At 40.7% G+C, this 17193-nt stretch overlaps 2 protein-coding genes across 11 annotated transcripts in view; one reads left to right on the forward strand and one right to left on the reverse strand.

The window, feature by feature from the left end:
• LOC140190239 (putative transmembrane protein 244) overlaps positions 1 to 890 on the reverse strand; it is a 30756-nt gene extending 29866 nt beyond the window's left edge. For all 7 annotated transcript variants that reach the window (XR_011883568.1, XR_011883566.1, XR_011883567.1 and 4 more), the window contains exon 1: positions 314 to 890. The gene's annotated coding sequence lies outside the window, so the exon portion shown is untranslated. The remainder of the gene's footprint in view (positions 1 to 313) is intronic.
• On the forward strand, positions 428 to 15951 carry LOC140190238 (uncharacterized). Of its 4 annotated transcripts, none has more exons than XM_072246800.1 (6): positions 428 to 637; positions 7728 to 7870; positions 8795 to 8907; positions 11493 to 11707; positions 12938 to 13024; positions 14641 to 15951. In XM_072246800.1, exons 1-6 carry the CDS (start codon positions 531 to 533, stop codon positions 15455 to 15457), a joined length of 1482 nt encoding a protein of 493 aa, XP_072102901.1. In that variant the 5' UTR covers positions 428 to 530; the 3' UTR covers positions 15458 to 15951. The 4 variants fall into 4 exon arrangements, with proteins under 4 accessions (XP_072102901.1, XP_072102902.1, XP_072102903.1 ...); XM_072246801.1 differs by having other exon boundaries at positions 12953 to 13024; XM_072246802.1 differs by having other exon boundaries at positions 429 to 637; positions 12956 to 13024.
• The last annotated feature ends 1242 nt before the right edge of the window (positions 15952 to 17193 follow it).

Here is a 17193-nt window from a genome sequence, read left to right on the forward strand (position 1 = left end):
ACAATGAAAACAATATAAACACAGTCCTATAAAACACAATAAGCACAAAGCAGCATAAAACACACAAGAAGCATAAAGGACACAACCAAAACAGTAAGTATAAACAGCAATCCTATAAGGCACAATGCATAGTAACTTATACAGATTGTCATGCACAGTGACTCGTTGATGTTTATGGAGTTGGTGGGCTTTGCAAGTGATTGCCGGTAACTTTGAAAGAGCAGGGAACTGGGGGCATTTGGAACCAATGATTACTGGACTCTGACAGACAGAGGGTATTAGGCTTTTGGGCGGACGAGGGCCGACTCCTTACCCGGGAGGGGGAGGGGGGCTTCTGCAGCTCCTCGGCTCTAGTCCTGCAGTACCAGCGGCACGTCGACGACGTCGTTACGCCCGGCGGCGGCCGCTGACGCACGGCGGACGTCGTTACGCACGGCGTACGGCGCAGAGGGGAGCAGCAACGACGGTGACTTTGAATCCGTGATAAAGCGAGGCAGCGTGCGTGCTAGTGAGTGGGGGGAGAGAGAGAAATGCCGCGCGTTTACATCGGCAGGCTGAGTTACCAGGCTCGGGAGCGCGACGTGGAGCGTTTCTTCAAGGGTTACGGGAAAATCCTGGAGGTGGATATAAAGAACGGGTGAGTCTCTCCAACGCCAGCGGGGGAAAGAAAATGGCGGGCGCCCCTCACTCCCGAGGCTTGGACCCTCCTTCGGAGCTGCGGGCCCAGCTCGTCCTCCCGGCCGCCGAGGGCCGGCCGGCTCTCCGCTACGCGGCCCCGGGTGATGGGCGCCCGGAGACGCGTGGAAGGCGGCCTCGCCGCGGTTTGGATTCCGCTCCTGGGCCCGGCGGGTCTTTGTTAGGCGGGTTTTGGTGCGTCATGCGCGCCAAGCCCGCCGAGCGCCACTGCGCACGCGCGGCCCCACGGTCCCGGGCCCGACGGGCAGAAAGGAAACGGTCTGGCTGTTAGCGGCCTGCAGTCAGGTGCCGTTGCTGGAAATATCCGTCGACGTGCAGGCTGGCCCGCTGGCCTTCTCCAGCATCGCTGCGTTTGCACGGGGAAAAAGTACTTGTGCGATTGCAGAGGTTTCCTTTCATTTTTTTTCCTCCGCATTTCCATGAGCTACTTTCACAGACCTAGAGAAGCACAGCACAGAAACAGACTATTCAGCCCGTCTAGTCCGTGCTGAGCCTACCCCCGTCGACCTGCACCATCACCATAGTCCTCCATCCATGGACCCATCCAAAACTTCTCTTAAACGTTGAAGTCGAGCTCCCTGCACCACTTGTGCTGACAGTTCATTCTACACACTCTCGATCCTCTGAAGAAAGACTCCCCCTCATGTTTCCCTTAAACTTTTCACCTTAACCTGCAACCTCTAGTTGTAGTTCCACCCAACCTCAGTGGAAGAAAGCCTGCTTGCATTTACCCTATCTGTACCCCTCATAATTTTGTATTTTTCCCTCAGTCTTCAATGTACCAGGGAGTGAAGTCCTAACCTTTTCAATCTTTCCTTATAACTCAGGTCCTCCAGACCCAGCAACATCCTTGTTAATTTTCTCTGTATTCTTTCAAACTTACTGACATCTTTCCTGTAGGAAGGTGACCAAAGCTGCGCACAGTACTTCACATTATCCCTCACCAATGTCTTGTACAACTTCAGCATAACATCCCATATCCTGTACTCAGTACTTTACGAAGGCCAGTGTGCCAAAAGCTTTCTTCATGACCCTATCTACCAGTGCCACCACGTTTAATCAATTACATTCATGTATTGCCAGATCCCTTTATTCTACTGCATTCCTCAGCACTGTACCATTCATCATGCAAGATTGGTTGATCCTACTGAAGTGCAGCACCTTGCACTTGTCCTGGTCTGGATCCCACTGCGAGCTCTGATAGTTTTCTTCGCTGTCCACTACACCCCCAATTTTAATGTCTCCGAGGTTATAGAGCTGTGGGAGAAAGTGGACAGTCCACATTTCAGGTCAAGGCCCTTGTAGAGTTACCTATCTTTTTTCTCTGCATGGATGCTGCCTGACCCTCTGATTTTCTCCAGCTCCAGATTTCTAGCACCTGCAGTTTTCTGTCTCACACTCCTACTTTCCAGTCTCTCATTTCTTGTGGTTTATTTGTTTTAACATTTTGTTTATGATTTGAGTTTACTGTGGTGGGGTTGTGGACTTATTGAGATCTACTTAAATTCAAAGTTCAGCTTAGTATTGACAAACTGCTGCTCTTTTGGATGAGATGTTTAATTGAAGTGCTAACTGTTCCCTTCAGGTAGGTTTAAACAATCCAAAGATATTGTTTCAAAGAAAGCACAACTTTAAAAGTTATAGGGTCATATTGCAGCAAAACAGGCCCTTCAGGCCACTACCAGTAAGTGCTCAGTTATCCTTCCCCACTGTTCACCAAAACTTGATACCTTTGTAAGCTTGGCAGTTGAAGAGTATACTCAAATGTGAGAGTACCTGCCTCTGTTACCCACTCAAGCAGTGCATGAGAGATTGCACACCACCTCTTTGTTCAGGCATCTTTTTCCCCTTCTCAGTTCTGAAGAAAGGTCTGGATTGGAACTTTCGACTGCTTATTCATTTCCGTAGCTGCTGCCCGACCTACTGAGTTCTTCCAGCATTTTGTGTGTGTTGCTTTGGATTTTCCAGCATCTGCAGACTTTCTTGTGTTTATGATTTGCAGCTACCATCTTGCCGAGTGAAAATGCCCTTTATCTGATCCCTTCTAAACTTCTTACCGAAAGACTTTGTCTTCTGTTATGGGGAAGGTTGCTGATTATCTGCCTCCTCATAATCTGTGCTCATAATTTTGTGTAGTTCAGTCTACCTATCTTCTGTTCTCATAACTGAGGAGTTCTAGATAAATCTCCTCTACTCTCCAGTGCAGTTATGTGTGGTAACCAGTATACTCAGACCCCGCATAGTGTTGATTTGTGACAACACAGTTATTCAATTCTTTATTGAAATTTTTTTTAAATGACAAAATTTCATTCTAAACTATGCCTAAAATTTCTCAAGAGTGGCGCCATTACTATAAGCATCTGATTAGTCAATTAGAGTGCTTTACATATGCTGTGAGCCACTCACACACAGCCAATCATATATTAGTTCATGCTCTGCCTCCCCATATGTAAACATTCTTACTCTCTGGACAATTTATTCCATTTTTTTCACCCCTAATGTCTGGAAAACGGCCTGCAACTTCCAGTGAGGGTAGTGCAACTAAGGTGTCTAGGAAAAGCATTAGCATGGATGTGAAACTCCTAGGATTTTAGACGGAAACAGTCATCCAGAACATTGTTCATGGACCAGTTCATCGATAATGACCCTGACTAGGAGCGGAGTAATAGGCGAAGAGGTGTTCTCAACGTGATTTCCTGCTACTGAGAACAGCTTCATGATGAGGAAACTTAAAAGGCCTACTTGAAGAAGAAGCCAAAATTAGCGGAGGACTACAGTCTGATCCCTCCTTCATGTAAGCACCACGAATTATTGTGTGTAAATAAAATAATATATCATTTATCTTGGGTCTGATTTTTTAAAAAATATATCAGGCACTCATGTCCATTTGCGTAATGTACCTCATATAGCACTGATTTACATAACGCTCCACCTGCGAGGAACTCGTCCTCACCATTAAGCAGGGTCTAAGTTTACTGCACACGGTACTCCATCATGCCTTAGTCAGAGTTTATAAAGCTGTATCATGACCATCCTTCTCTTATTCTGCAGCCTGACTGATAAAGGCTAGATTCCTGAATGGCCTTTTCGCCAATGCTGCCATTTTCAAGGTTCTTGGGTTTGTGCAGCAATCTTTTGAAATAAACTTCATTCATGAAAAATATAAATAGAAATTACAAATCAGTACATGGCTTTCTTTAGGATTATTGTATCATGTCAATACATCATAGTGTTGGCAAGTCTACATTCTATGTGTAAAGCATTTCCCTGGTTCAGTCTCTTCCCACCTACATCCGCAACACTTCACATGCTCTTGATCTCTTCAAAAACTTTCAATTCCCTGGCCCTATTCCCCTCACTTTCACCATGGATGTCAAGTCCTTAATACTTCTGTCCCCCATCAAGAAGGCCTTGAGGGTCTCCAATTCATTCTTACCAAAAGACCCAACCAGTTCCCCTCCATCAACAACCTGCTCCATCTGGCAGAACTGATCCTCTTACACAGCAACTTTGATGTGTGTTGCTTGAATTTCCAGCATCTGCAGAATTCCTCGTGTTTACGTTTTTAAATTCTCATACACAGCAAATTCTTTTTTGGCTCCTCCCACATTCTCCAAACCCAAGGAGTGGCCGTGAGCACCCCTGCTACACCTGCCTTTTTACTGGCTATGTGGATTGGCCCATGTTCCAAGCTGCCTCAGATAATGGTCCCTGACACTTTTTGTGCTACCTTGTCTGCTTCATGCACCCATGCTGAGCTTGTCAATTTCATCAAATTCGCTTCCAATTTCCCCCCTGCCCTTAAATTCACATGCTTCATTGCTGATACCTCTTCACTTTCTTGTTTTTTTTGGCAGTAGGACCTTCATCACAAACCTTTTATTTTGACTGCACCAAGCTTCATTGGGTTGTTTAGCTTGTATACCCACCCTTTCAGCCTGGGGTGTGCTACTCAGTAGCATTCCCTCTCTGGTATTGTGTTGCATCTAAGTACTAGTTTTGGGCAGACCTCTGCTCCTCAGTACTCCCTGGGTCCTGTTTTCCATATTTCTCTCTTTTTATTAATCGTCGCAATGTGCAGTACCAAACTCTTAGCAGCAATAAATTCCATTCACTAGTGCTTTGCCCAACTTTAGGAAATGATCTATTAACAACAATGTACTCTGAGAACAAAACCAGAAGAACACATGGCACTTGATTTTTTTTCAAAAAAAACCTTACACTCCATCCTTAGAACTGTCTATGTCATAACTCCCCTGATACTGGCTTTTACAGTTTCATTTCCGATTCTTGAATTATATGTAATTACTGACATGACAGCCTTCTCTCCAGTCTGATTATGTTGACCTTAAAAATTGCTACTTAATTGGAATAATGGCTGCCAAGTTTTTGTGCAGCAGTTGTAGCTATAATTTTCTATGAAATTACAGATTTATTACTACTTTTTCTCCAGTGTTGTTTTAAATAGAAGCATAGGTAATTACAGCACAGTACAGGCCCCACTGCTTATGATGTTGTGTCAACCTTTTAATCTACTCCAAGGTCAATCTAAACCCCTCCCCCTACATTATATTATCCATGTGCCTATCTAAGAGTCTCTTAAATACCCCTAATGTATCTGCCTCTGTCACCACCCAACAACTTGTTCCACGCACCTACTACCCTATATTAAATCCCTCTGACATCTTTCTGCCTTCCTCCAGTCACTTTAAAATTATGCCCCATGAAAAAAAATTTCTAGCCACTCAGTGTACACCTCTACTGAGTCGCCTCTTACCCTCCACTCCAAAGAGCAAAACTCTGGCTTGCTCAAGCTACCCTCATGAGACATACTCTAATCCAGCAGCAACCTGGTAAATCTCTGCAGTCTCTAAAGCTTCCACATCTGTCCTATAATGAAGTGACCAGAAATGAGGCCATATTCAGTTTTCTTGTTGAATATTTTCACAACACAGGCCATTTAACCCATTTTGTGCATGTCTGTGCCCGGACTAATTTAATCTATACAATTTCCCTTTAATCTCTACTTCTCTTTCGCGTGTGCTGTATCATGCTCCTCTGCTTTGATTGTTCTGTCACTGGGGGGTAGTTAACCATTAGCCTAGTATCTGGGAAGCAATTCGGATGGGGAGCATGCAAAGTCCACCCACAACACCAGAGTTCGGGATTGAACCTGGGAGGTAGCAACCTTAACTGCTTTATCAGTATGCTAGCTAATAATTTTGGTGGGTGCTTGTTTTGTTTGTATAATCAATGGCTCAATTTAATGCCAGGAAATGTGTACAGTATGCAACCTGAAATTCTTAAGCTTTGCAGACATCCATGTAAACGGGGAGAAAAAGAATGAATGACAGAAACTGTCATTCTTTCATTTTGTAAATATGTTTAAATATATTGAAATGCACTTTTGGGGATCAAGGGGAAATTATCTTTAGTGAGTAAAATGCTATTCTATTCTTGTAAAAGTCAAGGCATCTAGTACCTGAAGACAAAGTAAGTAAGGAAACTAGTGGGAAGACTGAAACTTTATTTCCAGACTCTATACGCTGTCCACTAACTAGATCCCTCTCATGATAAATTATTTGAGGTTGCCCAGACAATTTGCAACCTTTGTCTTTTTTGAACCTGAGCTGTGCTTTGAATTTTATATCTATTTCCATGCTTATACGATTTACACTTTGAGCTAGCAAAGACTTTTTTGTGCTATATTGCTTAGTTTGATTATCCTATTAATGCTCTTAACTGGCCTCCCTTACTGTATATTTCAAATAATTGAGGGCATCTCAAAACCATGTTTCTCTGATCTAATGCACATTTATTATTTCTATGCTTGGTGACGTGCATTGGCTGCTGGTTAAGCATTGCCTTAGATTTAATCCTTTTTAAATCTCTGCATGCTGTCCTTCCAAGTCTAATATGCAGCTTTAAAAGCCTTAGAGGTATCTGTTACTCTGGTTTTACTCTCATGAATATACCTGGTTTCTTAGAGCAGTGAAGCACAGTATGGGCCCTCTGGACTATGATATTATGCGATCTATATAAACCTACTCCACAATTTATCTGACCCTTTCTACACAGCCTATAACCTTCCGTTTTCCTGCATCCATGTTTCAAACGCACGGTCTGTTGATCGCCATATCTTCCAACTGCCAAGACCCTAAGGTCTGAAATAGCCTCCCTTTGTGTTACTATCTTTCCAGCTTCCAATATACTCTTAAAATGTAACTTGTACACTTTTTGATATTCCCTAGAGTGACTTTATCAAGAGTTCTTGTGACACAATGGTAGATTTTGACTTGTGAGGTCCTCGATATTTTCATTAGTCTTGGATTCAGTTGATAGCACATATGTTCTGCACATTTGAAAGCTAACCTCTTCACTGTGCTGCTTTAACATTTAGTATAACATTCTTTAGTGTGACTGGAGCAATGAGGAATGAACCCCAACAGTAAATTACATTCTGGCAATTTCAACTGACCCTCACGTGAGTGACAATGGCTTTATTCCATGGCAAGCTATTTGGTCCTGGCTTGTAATTAGCTAAGAGCCAGGTATTGGAAACAATAGTATCCCCGCTGAAGTAGTCAGTCTACAGAACACAGATAACATTACCTTTGCTTGCATTCAGAGCTCTGTCATTAGTTATTCATTTATGGATAGCTTCTGCATTTAATATGTTCGAAAGCTCACCCTGTCCTTGTGTACGACATAGTCTCTGACAATAAAGGTTCACAATAAGATCTTGTCCTGTATTCAGCATACATGCTGTATTTCCTTTGCCTCCAGAACTGGCTTTTCATTTGGTGTGATTCTCCTTTCAGTAAAAAGTTTTAACAGCTGGTAAAATAAACTGGAATTTCAGGAACACAAGCCATGTTCTGCTTTGTTTAATTTTTCTTCATTCACAGCAGATGTGTGTGCATATGCTTGTCTTTTCTGCTTGCTTAACTACATAATTTAAGATTTACTATATTTACTTGCTAATCTTCTTGGCTTCAATTGTATGTTTGCATTTTTTTCCCCTCTTGTAGATATGGCTTTGTTGAATTTGATGATCCTCGTGATGCAGATGATGCTGTTTATGAGCTGAACGGTAAAGAGCTTTGTGGGGAAAGAGTAATCGTTGAACATGCTAGAGGTCCACGAAGGGACGGCGGTTACAGCTCTCAACGTAGTAAGCATGTTACTTTATTAGTCAAAATGTGAACATATTTAATGTAAAACTTGTAAAATCATATAGAATATGAATTCATCACATAGAATAACTAGCAGCAATTTATATTTGTAATTAAAAAATTTTCACATTTAAAAAATATCTCTTGAATTTCTATTTAATAGTTGTATATATCTTAATGTTCTTTATTTGGCTAAATTTTATTTTGTTATTATAGTAATTCATTTAAATTATAATTGATTCAATGTTTTCATTGTGATTGTTGATACCATAGTCTTAACAAAGACCTCAATGTTTTAATTAAAAGAGTCCTTTGAGGCTAAGATGACTGCCTGTTCCATTTGCTGGCCTTGGGTTACCTTTCCATGAGTGGCTCTAAGACCTAAGACCATTGACCTTTGGCTGACCTTAAGGAAGCCATGTGACGACTGCTACTCTTGCCATTAGACCTGGGTGGTGAGGACCCCAAGGGTTAGAGGCAGATGTGATAAAACTGAAAATAGGTGCCTGAAATCTTTTTCATGTCAGATATTCTGAAAACCATATTTCACCGTAAGTATAGATGGTAATTGGTTTAGTGGTTTGGTTATTTTATCAAATCATTATCATTTTCATATAATTTATTATGCATGCTTTTGTAATTTTTTGATTTATTAAACTGTAGTATTAAATATCTAGAAGTAAAATTGATTTTGTAATTGTCCAAGCTTCTGATTAATGAACTAATTTTTGAAGATAAAATGTAGTGTTAATTTTAGTGTAATGGGGTGATACTTCAGTTTAAATTGCTGGGATGAGGCATTAATATTTCAGATGTCTTGTGTTTTTAATTTTATCTTTGTAACTTGTGTTTAACGGTGATTTAAAATAAAAGGTAAGTGTCTTAACTAAAATGTCATTGTTGTCTACCTGTCACCTTTAAAGGTGGTTATGGTTATAGAAGATCTGGAAGAGACAGATATGGACCTCCAACTCGTACAGAATATAGGCTAATTGTGGAAAATTTATCTAGTCGTTGCAGCTGGCAAGATTTGAAGGTTTGTGATGTATCTTGTGTGTCGGTGAAAGATTTGTCTCTTAATTACGTACTGTGAAGAATCCTTTTCGGGGAAGGGTGCTTTTAAAAATTCTGTGTGTAACACGGATTTAAACTTGTAATGCATAAGTTTTAAACATTCAAAGGAAAAATATTCTGCTAGAATTCAGTTATAGGTGATTAAATTTTTTTGTCTTACATGTCACTTGAATATGACATTTGAACTTAACTTTTATATCATCAAGTCTACGCAAAATTCTAAATCTCTCAATGTGGTTATGAAAGGGTAAAATATTGAAATGGCTGAATACACAGTAGTGTGTGTGAGTCCAAATCTGACTCCCAGTTTGAGTTACTGATTAAGCAAAAGCACCACGAATAGGTATTGCAATTAGTGTAAATATATTTGGGATAGGTAGGGAACAATTATTCAGATTGATCTTCCACGGTATAATGTGATCAGGAGAGCAAGTCTGAGGATCCATACAGTGAAATGGGACAGAGTTTTAAAAATGGGTATGTTAGGTATTTGAAAATGAACAGTGAAACACTAAACCAGCTGTCTAGCTAAACAAGTGTTTGTCTATGCTACCCAAAACCACTACACTGTGCATTCAGTTGTCCTTTAAATGAACGGATACTCTACTAAACCTCCCTAATCTATAAAACCCAAGAAGTAAGCATGCTGCAAATCGATACTTAAGTATTAACAAACGCCGGGGGGAGGGGGGTGCCTCTACGTCTGCAATGCTCTTTCTCAGTGGTCCTTCAGTGTTGGTCGCGGCCCTTAGTCTGAAGTAGAGCTCTTTGGATGGCAAGAAAGAAAGAGGGCGGACCGTCTGCACACGCTACCTTTTGTAGCCCCAGAGTACTTGGAACTGGAAACGGGCACTGTGGCAAGTAGGCTATCCAGTGGGAAACGAGCATTGCAGACTCATCAGCACAATGGAAGGGGCTTTCACCTAGAATAAGCCTCGCCCTCCATAGGACACACATCCCCTTAAAATGTACAGATGTGAAATGAAGCCTGAGCCAAATTCATCTGTGACACCCAACTCACTAATGAAGCTTTCCGTACGCTGAATGAACTCAGCAGGTCGGACAGCATCAGTCAGAAACAATGAGTCGACTCGTAGTTTCTGACTGATGCCGCCCAACTTGCTGAGTTCATCCAGCGTACTGAAAGTGTTGCTTTGATCTTTTACAGCATCTGCAGATTATTTTGTGTTCACTAGTGAAGCTCACATGAAGAATGGCCCATTGTGTGATACAAGAGAGTGACACTGGTGTCCAGAAAGTATTAATGCTTAGGAAGGACAATGCAATAAATAGATTTAAAAGCAAAATAATGTGAATATTAATTTATTAACTTCCGCAGTAAATCTCTATAATCAATCCCCCTATAAATTATTTATAATGTCATTAATGATTGGTGTAGTGGTATGTTCTAACATTTAAATACAGATTTTGATTCTAGTTTCTGGGGCTTGAGGGTAGAACTTAGGTTAAGAGTTATTATACAAAAGCTCAGTAATGTTTGAAAGGTTTATAAACATGAATAATATGGGCACTAACATGATAGTTTACACTAGTTCTAAGGAAGTTGAAGGTTGGCAAAAAATGGAAATTGTAGTACCCAAAAATATTTTTATTTGTTCTCGGGATGTTGGTGACGCTGGCAAGACCTCACTTATTGCCCATTCCTAGTTGCCTTGAGGTGGTGATGGTTGGCTGCCTTCTTGAACCACTGCAATCCTTGTGGTGATGGTGCCATAAAAGTAGACAGTGGAACATCAGGTGGATTTCATTTTCAAAGGTAAAGTGTCTGCATAAGAACCACTGGAATAGAATGTAAGGCTGAAGTTTAGCAGCAGGACTGTTGACGGTTGCAAATAAATTAACCACTTAAATTATTCAACATGGAAAATAAATTTGTTTTGGTGATTTTTTTTTTAATTATTTGGTGTATCGATCAACTATTCTACCTGGGTAATAGCTGTTGCAGGAGGAGGAAGGCAGTCAGCAAGAGCGTGTTCTGCCTGATGCAATACAAAGTGTTAGTGCTGATAAATCTGTCAGGGTATTATAAATTGGTCCATCTGCGATTTTAATACCCTGTTTCTAGTGAGCTAAAAAAAACGCAAGCACTAGAACTCTAGAGCAATAGCTGTAACCTGGCATTTTTAGTCAAACATGTATTCTGAAATTGGCGTAACAAGCATTCACATAGCAGTTTGCATTGGATTAAGCTTCTCGTCCAAACAATCCAAGACTAACCCACCAGTTCTTTACATCCAGTTTCTCAAAGATTTTTTTTGCTAATCCAAAAAGTAATTACTAAAATTTAATAATTAGCTAAGTAGACATGATGTGAATGGGCTTAGTGGACTAGTTAAGAATAATTTTGAGTTACCTATATAGCTGACTAGTAATTTTACAGTTGTAATCATTAGATTATGTTCAGTTGTTTAAAGATTTAAATCTGTCAACAGTTCAGTTTTATTTGACATTTCCTTATTTCACTGTTCAAAGACGGAAATAAAAGACAAAGGAAGAAAATTTGAAATTTATACTATACTTTTGTAGGATTATATGCGTCAAGCAGGTGAAGTAACATATGCAGATGCACATAAAGGAAGAAAGAATGAAGGCGTGATTGAATTTAAGTCTTACTCAGACATGAAGAGAGCTCTTGAAAAACTGGATGGTACAGAAGTTAATGGCAGGAAAATCAGATTGGTTGAAGATAGGCCTTCATCGCGGCGGCGACGTTCGTACTCTAGAAGCCGAAGCCGCTCAAGGTATTTTAAATTCGTTATTGCAGGATGGTGTGTGAGGTGTCAAAAAGAGTAAGTCTGTAGAAAGGATAGAAACTTCGGTTGTTTTAAATGGTAACTTCTTGAAAGATTCCTGAATTTCCATTTACTTTAAAAAGCATGTCTTCCTGCATGTACCAGTTACTGTCACGTTATTGCTCAACTTCTGGGCCAGAGTTAATTTTAGATTGTTTCTTTTACAGTACTGGGATTTTGTTTTTATTTATTTAGAGATGTTGTGCGGAATAGTCCCTTCCAGCCCTTCAAGCCACACCACACCGCAATTCCCAACAACTCCTGATTTAACCCTGACTAATCTTGTGACAATTTACAATGACCGGTGAATCTACCTAGTTTGTTTTTGGACTGTGAGAGGAACCCCATGCATTCCACGGGGAGGATGTGCAGACTTCTTACAGATGATGCTGGAATTGAACTCTGAACACACCAAGCTTTAATAGCATCGTGCTAACTGCTGTACTAACGCTATACCGTTTTCTGCCATCCCCCAAATCTATTTGCTACTTGAAACAACATTACAGCTACTTTAGTACATTCCTGCTCAATCTCCTATCTTAAACTCTCATAAACCTCAGCTCTTCCTCAACTTGGATGCCTTCATCCTAAATCATTCTGTTCAGCCCTGACTCCCCTGCCAGGGTTGTGCTGATGCCTCCATTTTAAAATCTATTCATGCTACAGCCCTGATTTTCTCCAGCCCTACAGTTATTGAAGGATTCAGCATTACTTTAATCTTAACTTTAAATGTCCTTGCACCCTACCAGCAGCAGCCATGCTTCAGCCACCTGTACTACTTCAAATCCCTTCCTAATCCTCTCCCTTGTCTGAAACCCCATCTCCTTTATATCAGCTATGAGCCATGCTTAATGTTAATTTCCAGATGATTAGTAACATATCTTAAATATTTTACTACGTTAAAGGGGTTGTATAAATATAACTCATGAACATTATTCTACAACACTTGCTCATTTGGTTCCAATCTTGAAACTCTCATATCAGGATCTCTTCAAAGCCTACATTACAAATCTTTTAAGCGCACCATTCTGTTTCGTCTTCGGGTAAGGTGTCAATTTTTGTCAGATGTCCCTGTAGAGTGTCTGGGGGAATTTTTTAAAGTACCATTTAATTTTCATTTTTTGGAAGTTCATGTTAGTAGTACCTGTTCTTTTTTGGTGGCCTTTTAAAACAATATAGGTCTCGTTCTCCAAGCAGAAATCGCTCGCACTCTCATAAGAGTCGAAGCCGCAGTGGAAGCACTAAGAGCAGCCGGTCCCGATCACGGTATGTATACAATATAAATTGACTTTTTTTTTTTAAATGAAGTTGAAAGTCTGGGCTTGAACATTAGTTTGTAGGAAAGGGAAGACTTGCTATTTTCTGCAGGTAGAGTGTGGCCTTGGGAGACTTAATCTGACAAGTAATTGTGGAACAGTTGTTTTCAAATGGCACCTGGTAGAAATGTAGAAAATCATGGGGTGGTTGTGAAGGTGTAATTTTTTTTCGGCTGCACAAACCAACGTGCATAATTGATTACTATTTGTACTATGTCATTGAATGGTCAGAATGCAGAAGGAGCCCGTTCAGCTCATATTCCCTTCGGCATTCTAGATAACCTCCCAGTCCCATCAACTTGCCCTTTTTCTGTTACTTTGCAAATTCCCTCATGAAGGCTACGATGGAACCTAACTCCATATCTTGTGTAAAATTTTTCATCTCAATTTTGTTCCCCTTTATTTTTACACCTGTATTACTTGGCCTTTGCTCCTTTCAAAAAAAAACACATCTTATTACTACCTACTTTATCCAGGCGGCTTGTCATTTAATATCAGATCTCCCTTCGGCCTTCTCCAAAGAAAACAGTCTCAGTTGCTCTAATTGATCCTTATATTGTAGTCTATCATCTGTTGGTCATGTTCCTCAGAAATCTTGTCTGGATAATCTCTAATACTACCATTCTTATTTTAATAAGATGAGAAGAATTCCTGCCAAACTATATTGTATGAATAATCATAACACCCGTTTTATGCTCTGTGCTTATTCACATAGACCAGAATTGTGTATATCCTATTGACTGCTTAACCTGTCCTTCCTCTTGCAATGATATGAACAGACCTAGTCCCTCTGCTTCTGACTTTTAGAATTTTTTCCTACTATTGTGCATTGCTTTCCACATTTTTCCTACCAAAATGCAACACCTCATTTGCATTTTTAAAAATTGAGATACAGTGCATAGTAGGCCATTTGAGCCACGCTGCCCAGCAATCTCCCAATTTAATTCCAGCCTACTCATGGGACAATTTACAATGACGAATTTACCTACCGACCGGTACGCCTTTGGGCTTTGGGAGGAAACTGGAGAACCTGGAGGAAACCCACATGGTTATGGGGAGAGCACATAAGCTCCTCACAAGTAGCAATGGGAATTGAACCTGGGTCATTGGTACTGTAAAGCATTATGCTGACCACTATGCTACCGTGCCCTTGATCTGTTATGAATCTGCCCATTCCACGAGCCTTATCAGTCATCCAAAAATTCCAGAATTGTGGACTCCTCCCCCCCCCCCCTGCCCCCCGGCAAATCAAGATAATTAATGTAGATGGGGAAAAGCAATTGTTCTAAAGTGAAGAATCAACTGTTCACCAGAAGCTGCTCGGGTTGGTCTGTGTTGGTTGAGTACATTGTTATTTTGTGAAGCAGAAATAAATTGCTAACTGTTCTCAGCGGTGTATTAGCATGGGTGAGAATTAGAGTGCGCTTTGGCAACTGGAATTTATATTTGAAATCATGCCACAAGGGTAGTAAGTTCTATTTAGAGTTTTTTATTTTCACATCACAGCTGTGTAATTTTGACTTTGAACAAGAATAAATGTTTAATCTTTTTAAATTTTTTTTCCAGCTCTGGTACACACTCTCGGAGCAAGAGTGCAAGCAGAAGCAAAAGTCGAAGTGTGAGCAAGAACAAAACCAAAAGCAGGAGCAGAAGTAAAGAGAAGAAAATCAGAGCAAGTAGTAGGAGTGGAAGTGAGGAGAAAAGTAGGAGCAGGAGTGTTGAACAGGTTAAAGACGACAACGCAGAAGAGAAAGCTGAGAGCAGAAATGAGAATGGGGAGAAAGAGAGGAGTGTTAGCAAAGAGAAGAGTAGAAGTCGGAGTAAGAGTAAAGATGGAGAGAAGACTGGTAGCAGAAGTAGAAGCAAAGAGAAGGGTAAAAGTAGGAGCAGAAGTAAAGAGAGGAGTAAGAGTAGGAGCCAGAGCAAGAGCAAGGAGAAAAGAAAGGGCAGGAAGAGAAGCAGAAGTGAGAGCAGAAGCAGGAGCAGAAGTCGGAGCAAAAATGAGAAGAGCAGAAGGCGTAGCAAACGTGACTGCAAGACTAAAAGTACCAGTAAGAGTGGGAAAAGAAAAGGTGACAAAGAACAATCTAGATCTAGGTCAAGATCAGAATCAAAGGAAAAGGAGGAAAAGACTAGAACTGTTGAAACAGAGGCTGCGGGTGACGGTGCAGAAGTGGATGGGGAATCAGATGTTAACGAACAGACTAAGTCCAGGCTTGCATCTCGTTCTAGGTCAAGGTCCAGGTCAAAGGCCAAATCTAAATCTCGTTCCAGGTCTAAATCAGTCTCCAAAACCAGGTCACGTTCAAAGTCATGTTCGCCTTCCCGCTCTGTGTCAAGATCAGTGTCTCGTTCTAGGTCCCGGTCGCGCTCAAAATCCTAAATTTCCCCCCTGTTCATTTTGTATGAAAACATTAACAGATTTTTTTTCTGGCAGGTCTGTCGTTAGCTGTACCACAGATAATACAAACAATAGACACTGAGAAGCTGTACATTTTTCAAATTAGATAACATGTATTTAGTGCTAAATTAAAATTTTATGATGGCCCTGTACTGTCAGGAGGATTCTTAGGTAGGTATGCTGTGTGCCGATTAATGGTGCCCATCATTACTGGTGTTGTTGAAATGTATAATGAAGTCTTAAGTTGCATTCATTTGTATAACACTTCTTTCTGATGTTGTGGACTTCCTAGCCAAAAATATAGCAAATTGTAAAGTTTTGCCAATACAGTGTAATCAAAATGTAGAGATTCCCTGTCCCCCCGTTGTAAGGAATAGCTCTCTTTGCCTGGGTTCCTGCTTCTTTTCAGCTGGATAACATGCATTGCATTTTCTTTGGTTTGATTCAATAAAATGCAAATAAGTGTCTGACCGGAAGCTTGTATTGTCTTGATTCATTTTGTTACTGAGTAGTATTAAGGTGGATTACAGTTTGAATAAGTTACTGAAGTACTTGAGGCTTATCCAGAAATCTACTGGAAGGTAGAGATACTAGATGCTGTCTTCATTCTTTCTATGATCTGCACAGGCAGTAGTTTTGGGTGGGAGATTTAGGTTCTGCCTGACTTCCACACCAGCCTTGGCTTGAGGCTAGAGCTGTCGCATAAGTTGATGTCTAGTGCAGCAGTCTCGCTAAGCTTCCTGATTGATGTCGCACAAAGCAAGTTCTTATAGCACTCTCATCCATTACAGAACAGACATTCTCATCCAAAATAAAGTGTATTTCTTTATGTCTATGGTCTTGTGCTGTATCCCATCCATGTCAAAGTTCAACGCGTGTGTTTAGAGATGCTCTTCTATACACCACTGTTACAATGTGATTGAGTTACTGTCACTTTCCTGTCAGCTTAAATCGGTCTGGTCAGTCTCCTTTGACCTCTTTCATTAGCGAGGTCTTTTTACCCAAAAATCTATCACACACTAGTTTTTTTTTTTAAATTCCATTCTCTGTAAACTCTAGATTCTATTGTGCATTTAAAATCCCAGGAGATCAGGATACTCAAACCCACCCTATCTTGGTGCCAACAGTCATACCTTGTAAACCATGTCTACTGCCTAGCCTAGAACAGTTGTCATGGCAAAATCTCAAAAACTTCAATTTGTGAAGCAGTTTCCCACACCCAAAACCATTTTTCCTGTACCTCACTTGGGATTAAAGATGTCACAAAAATCTTTTGTCAGAACCCTAGCAATCAAAAATCCTTGATTCGTTTAACACCCTCTGATAGGTTTCCTGCAGAGCTTAATATGTGTCAATGTCTACACATTCCAAGTATTCACACCTTCCCTAGCTCTCCAACTTCTGCCCTGCTAAATACTGACACAAAAGTAATCATTCAGAACGCCACCTGTCCCCTGGCTTCACACAAAGACTTCTCTCTGGTCCCTAGGAGGTCCTACTCTTTCTCCCAGCTACCCTGCTTCTCAAATATTCATAGAACATTTTGAAATACTAATTCTTATGGGTACAACCATTTCATGTTCCCTTTTTAAACTGCTAAGTATGTGTTTGTATCTATGGAACACAAAATGCTGGAGGGACTCAGCAAATGAGGCAGCATCTATGGAATAAACAGTCAATGTTTTGGGCTGAGGCCCTTCTTCAGGACTGACAAGGAA

This window comes from Mobula birostris, chromosome 29 (genome assembly GCF_030028105.1).
Source record: "Mobula birostris isolate sMobBir1 chromosome 29, sMobBir1.hap1, whole genome shotgun sequence".
NCBI lineage: Eukaryota > Metazoa > Chordata > Chondrichthyes > Myliobatiformes > Myliobatidae > Mobula > Mobula birostris.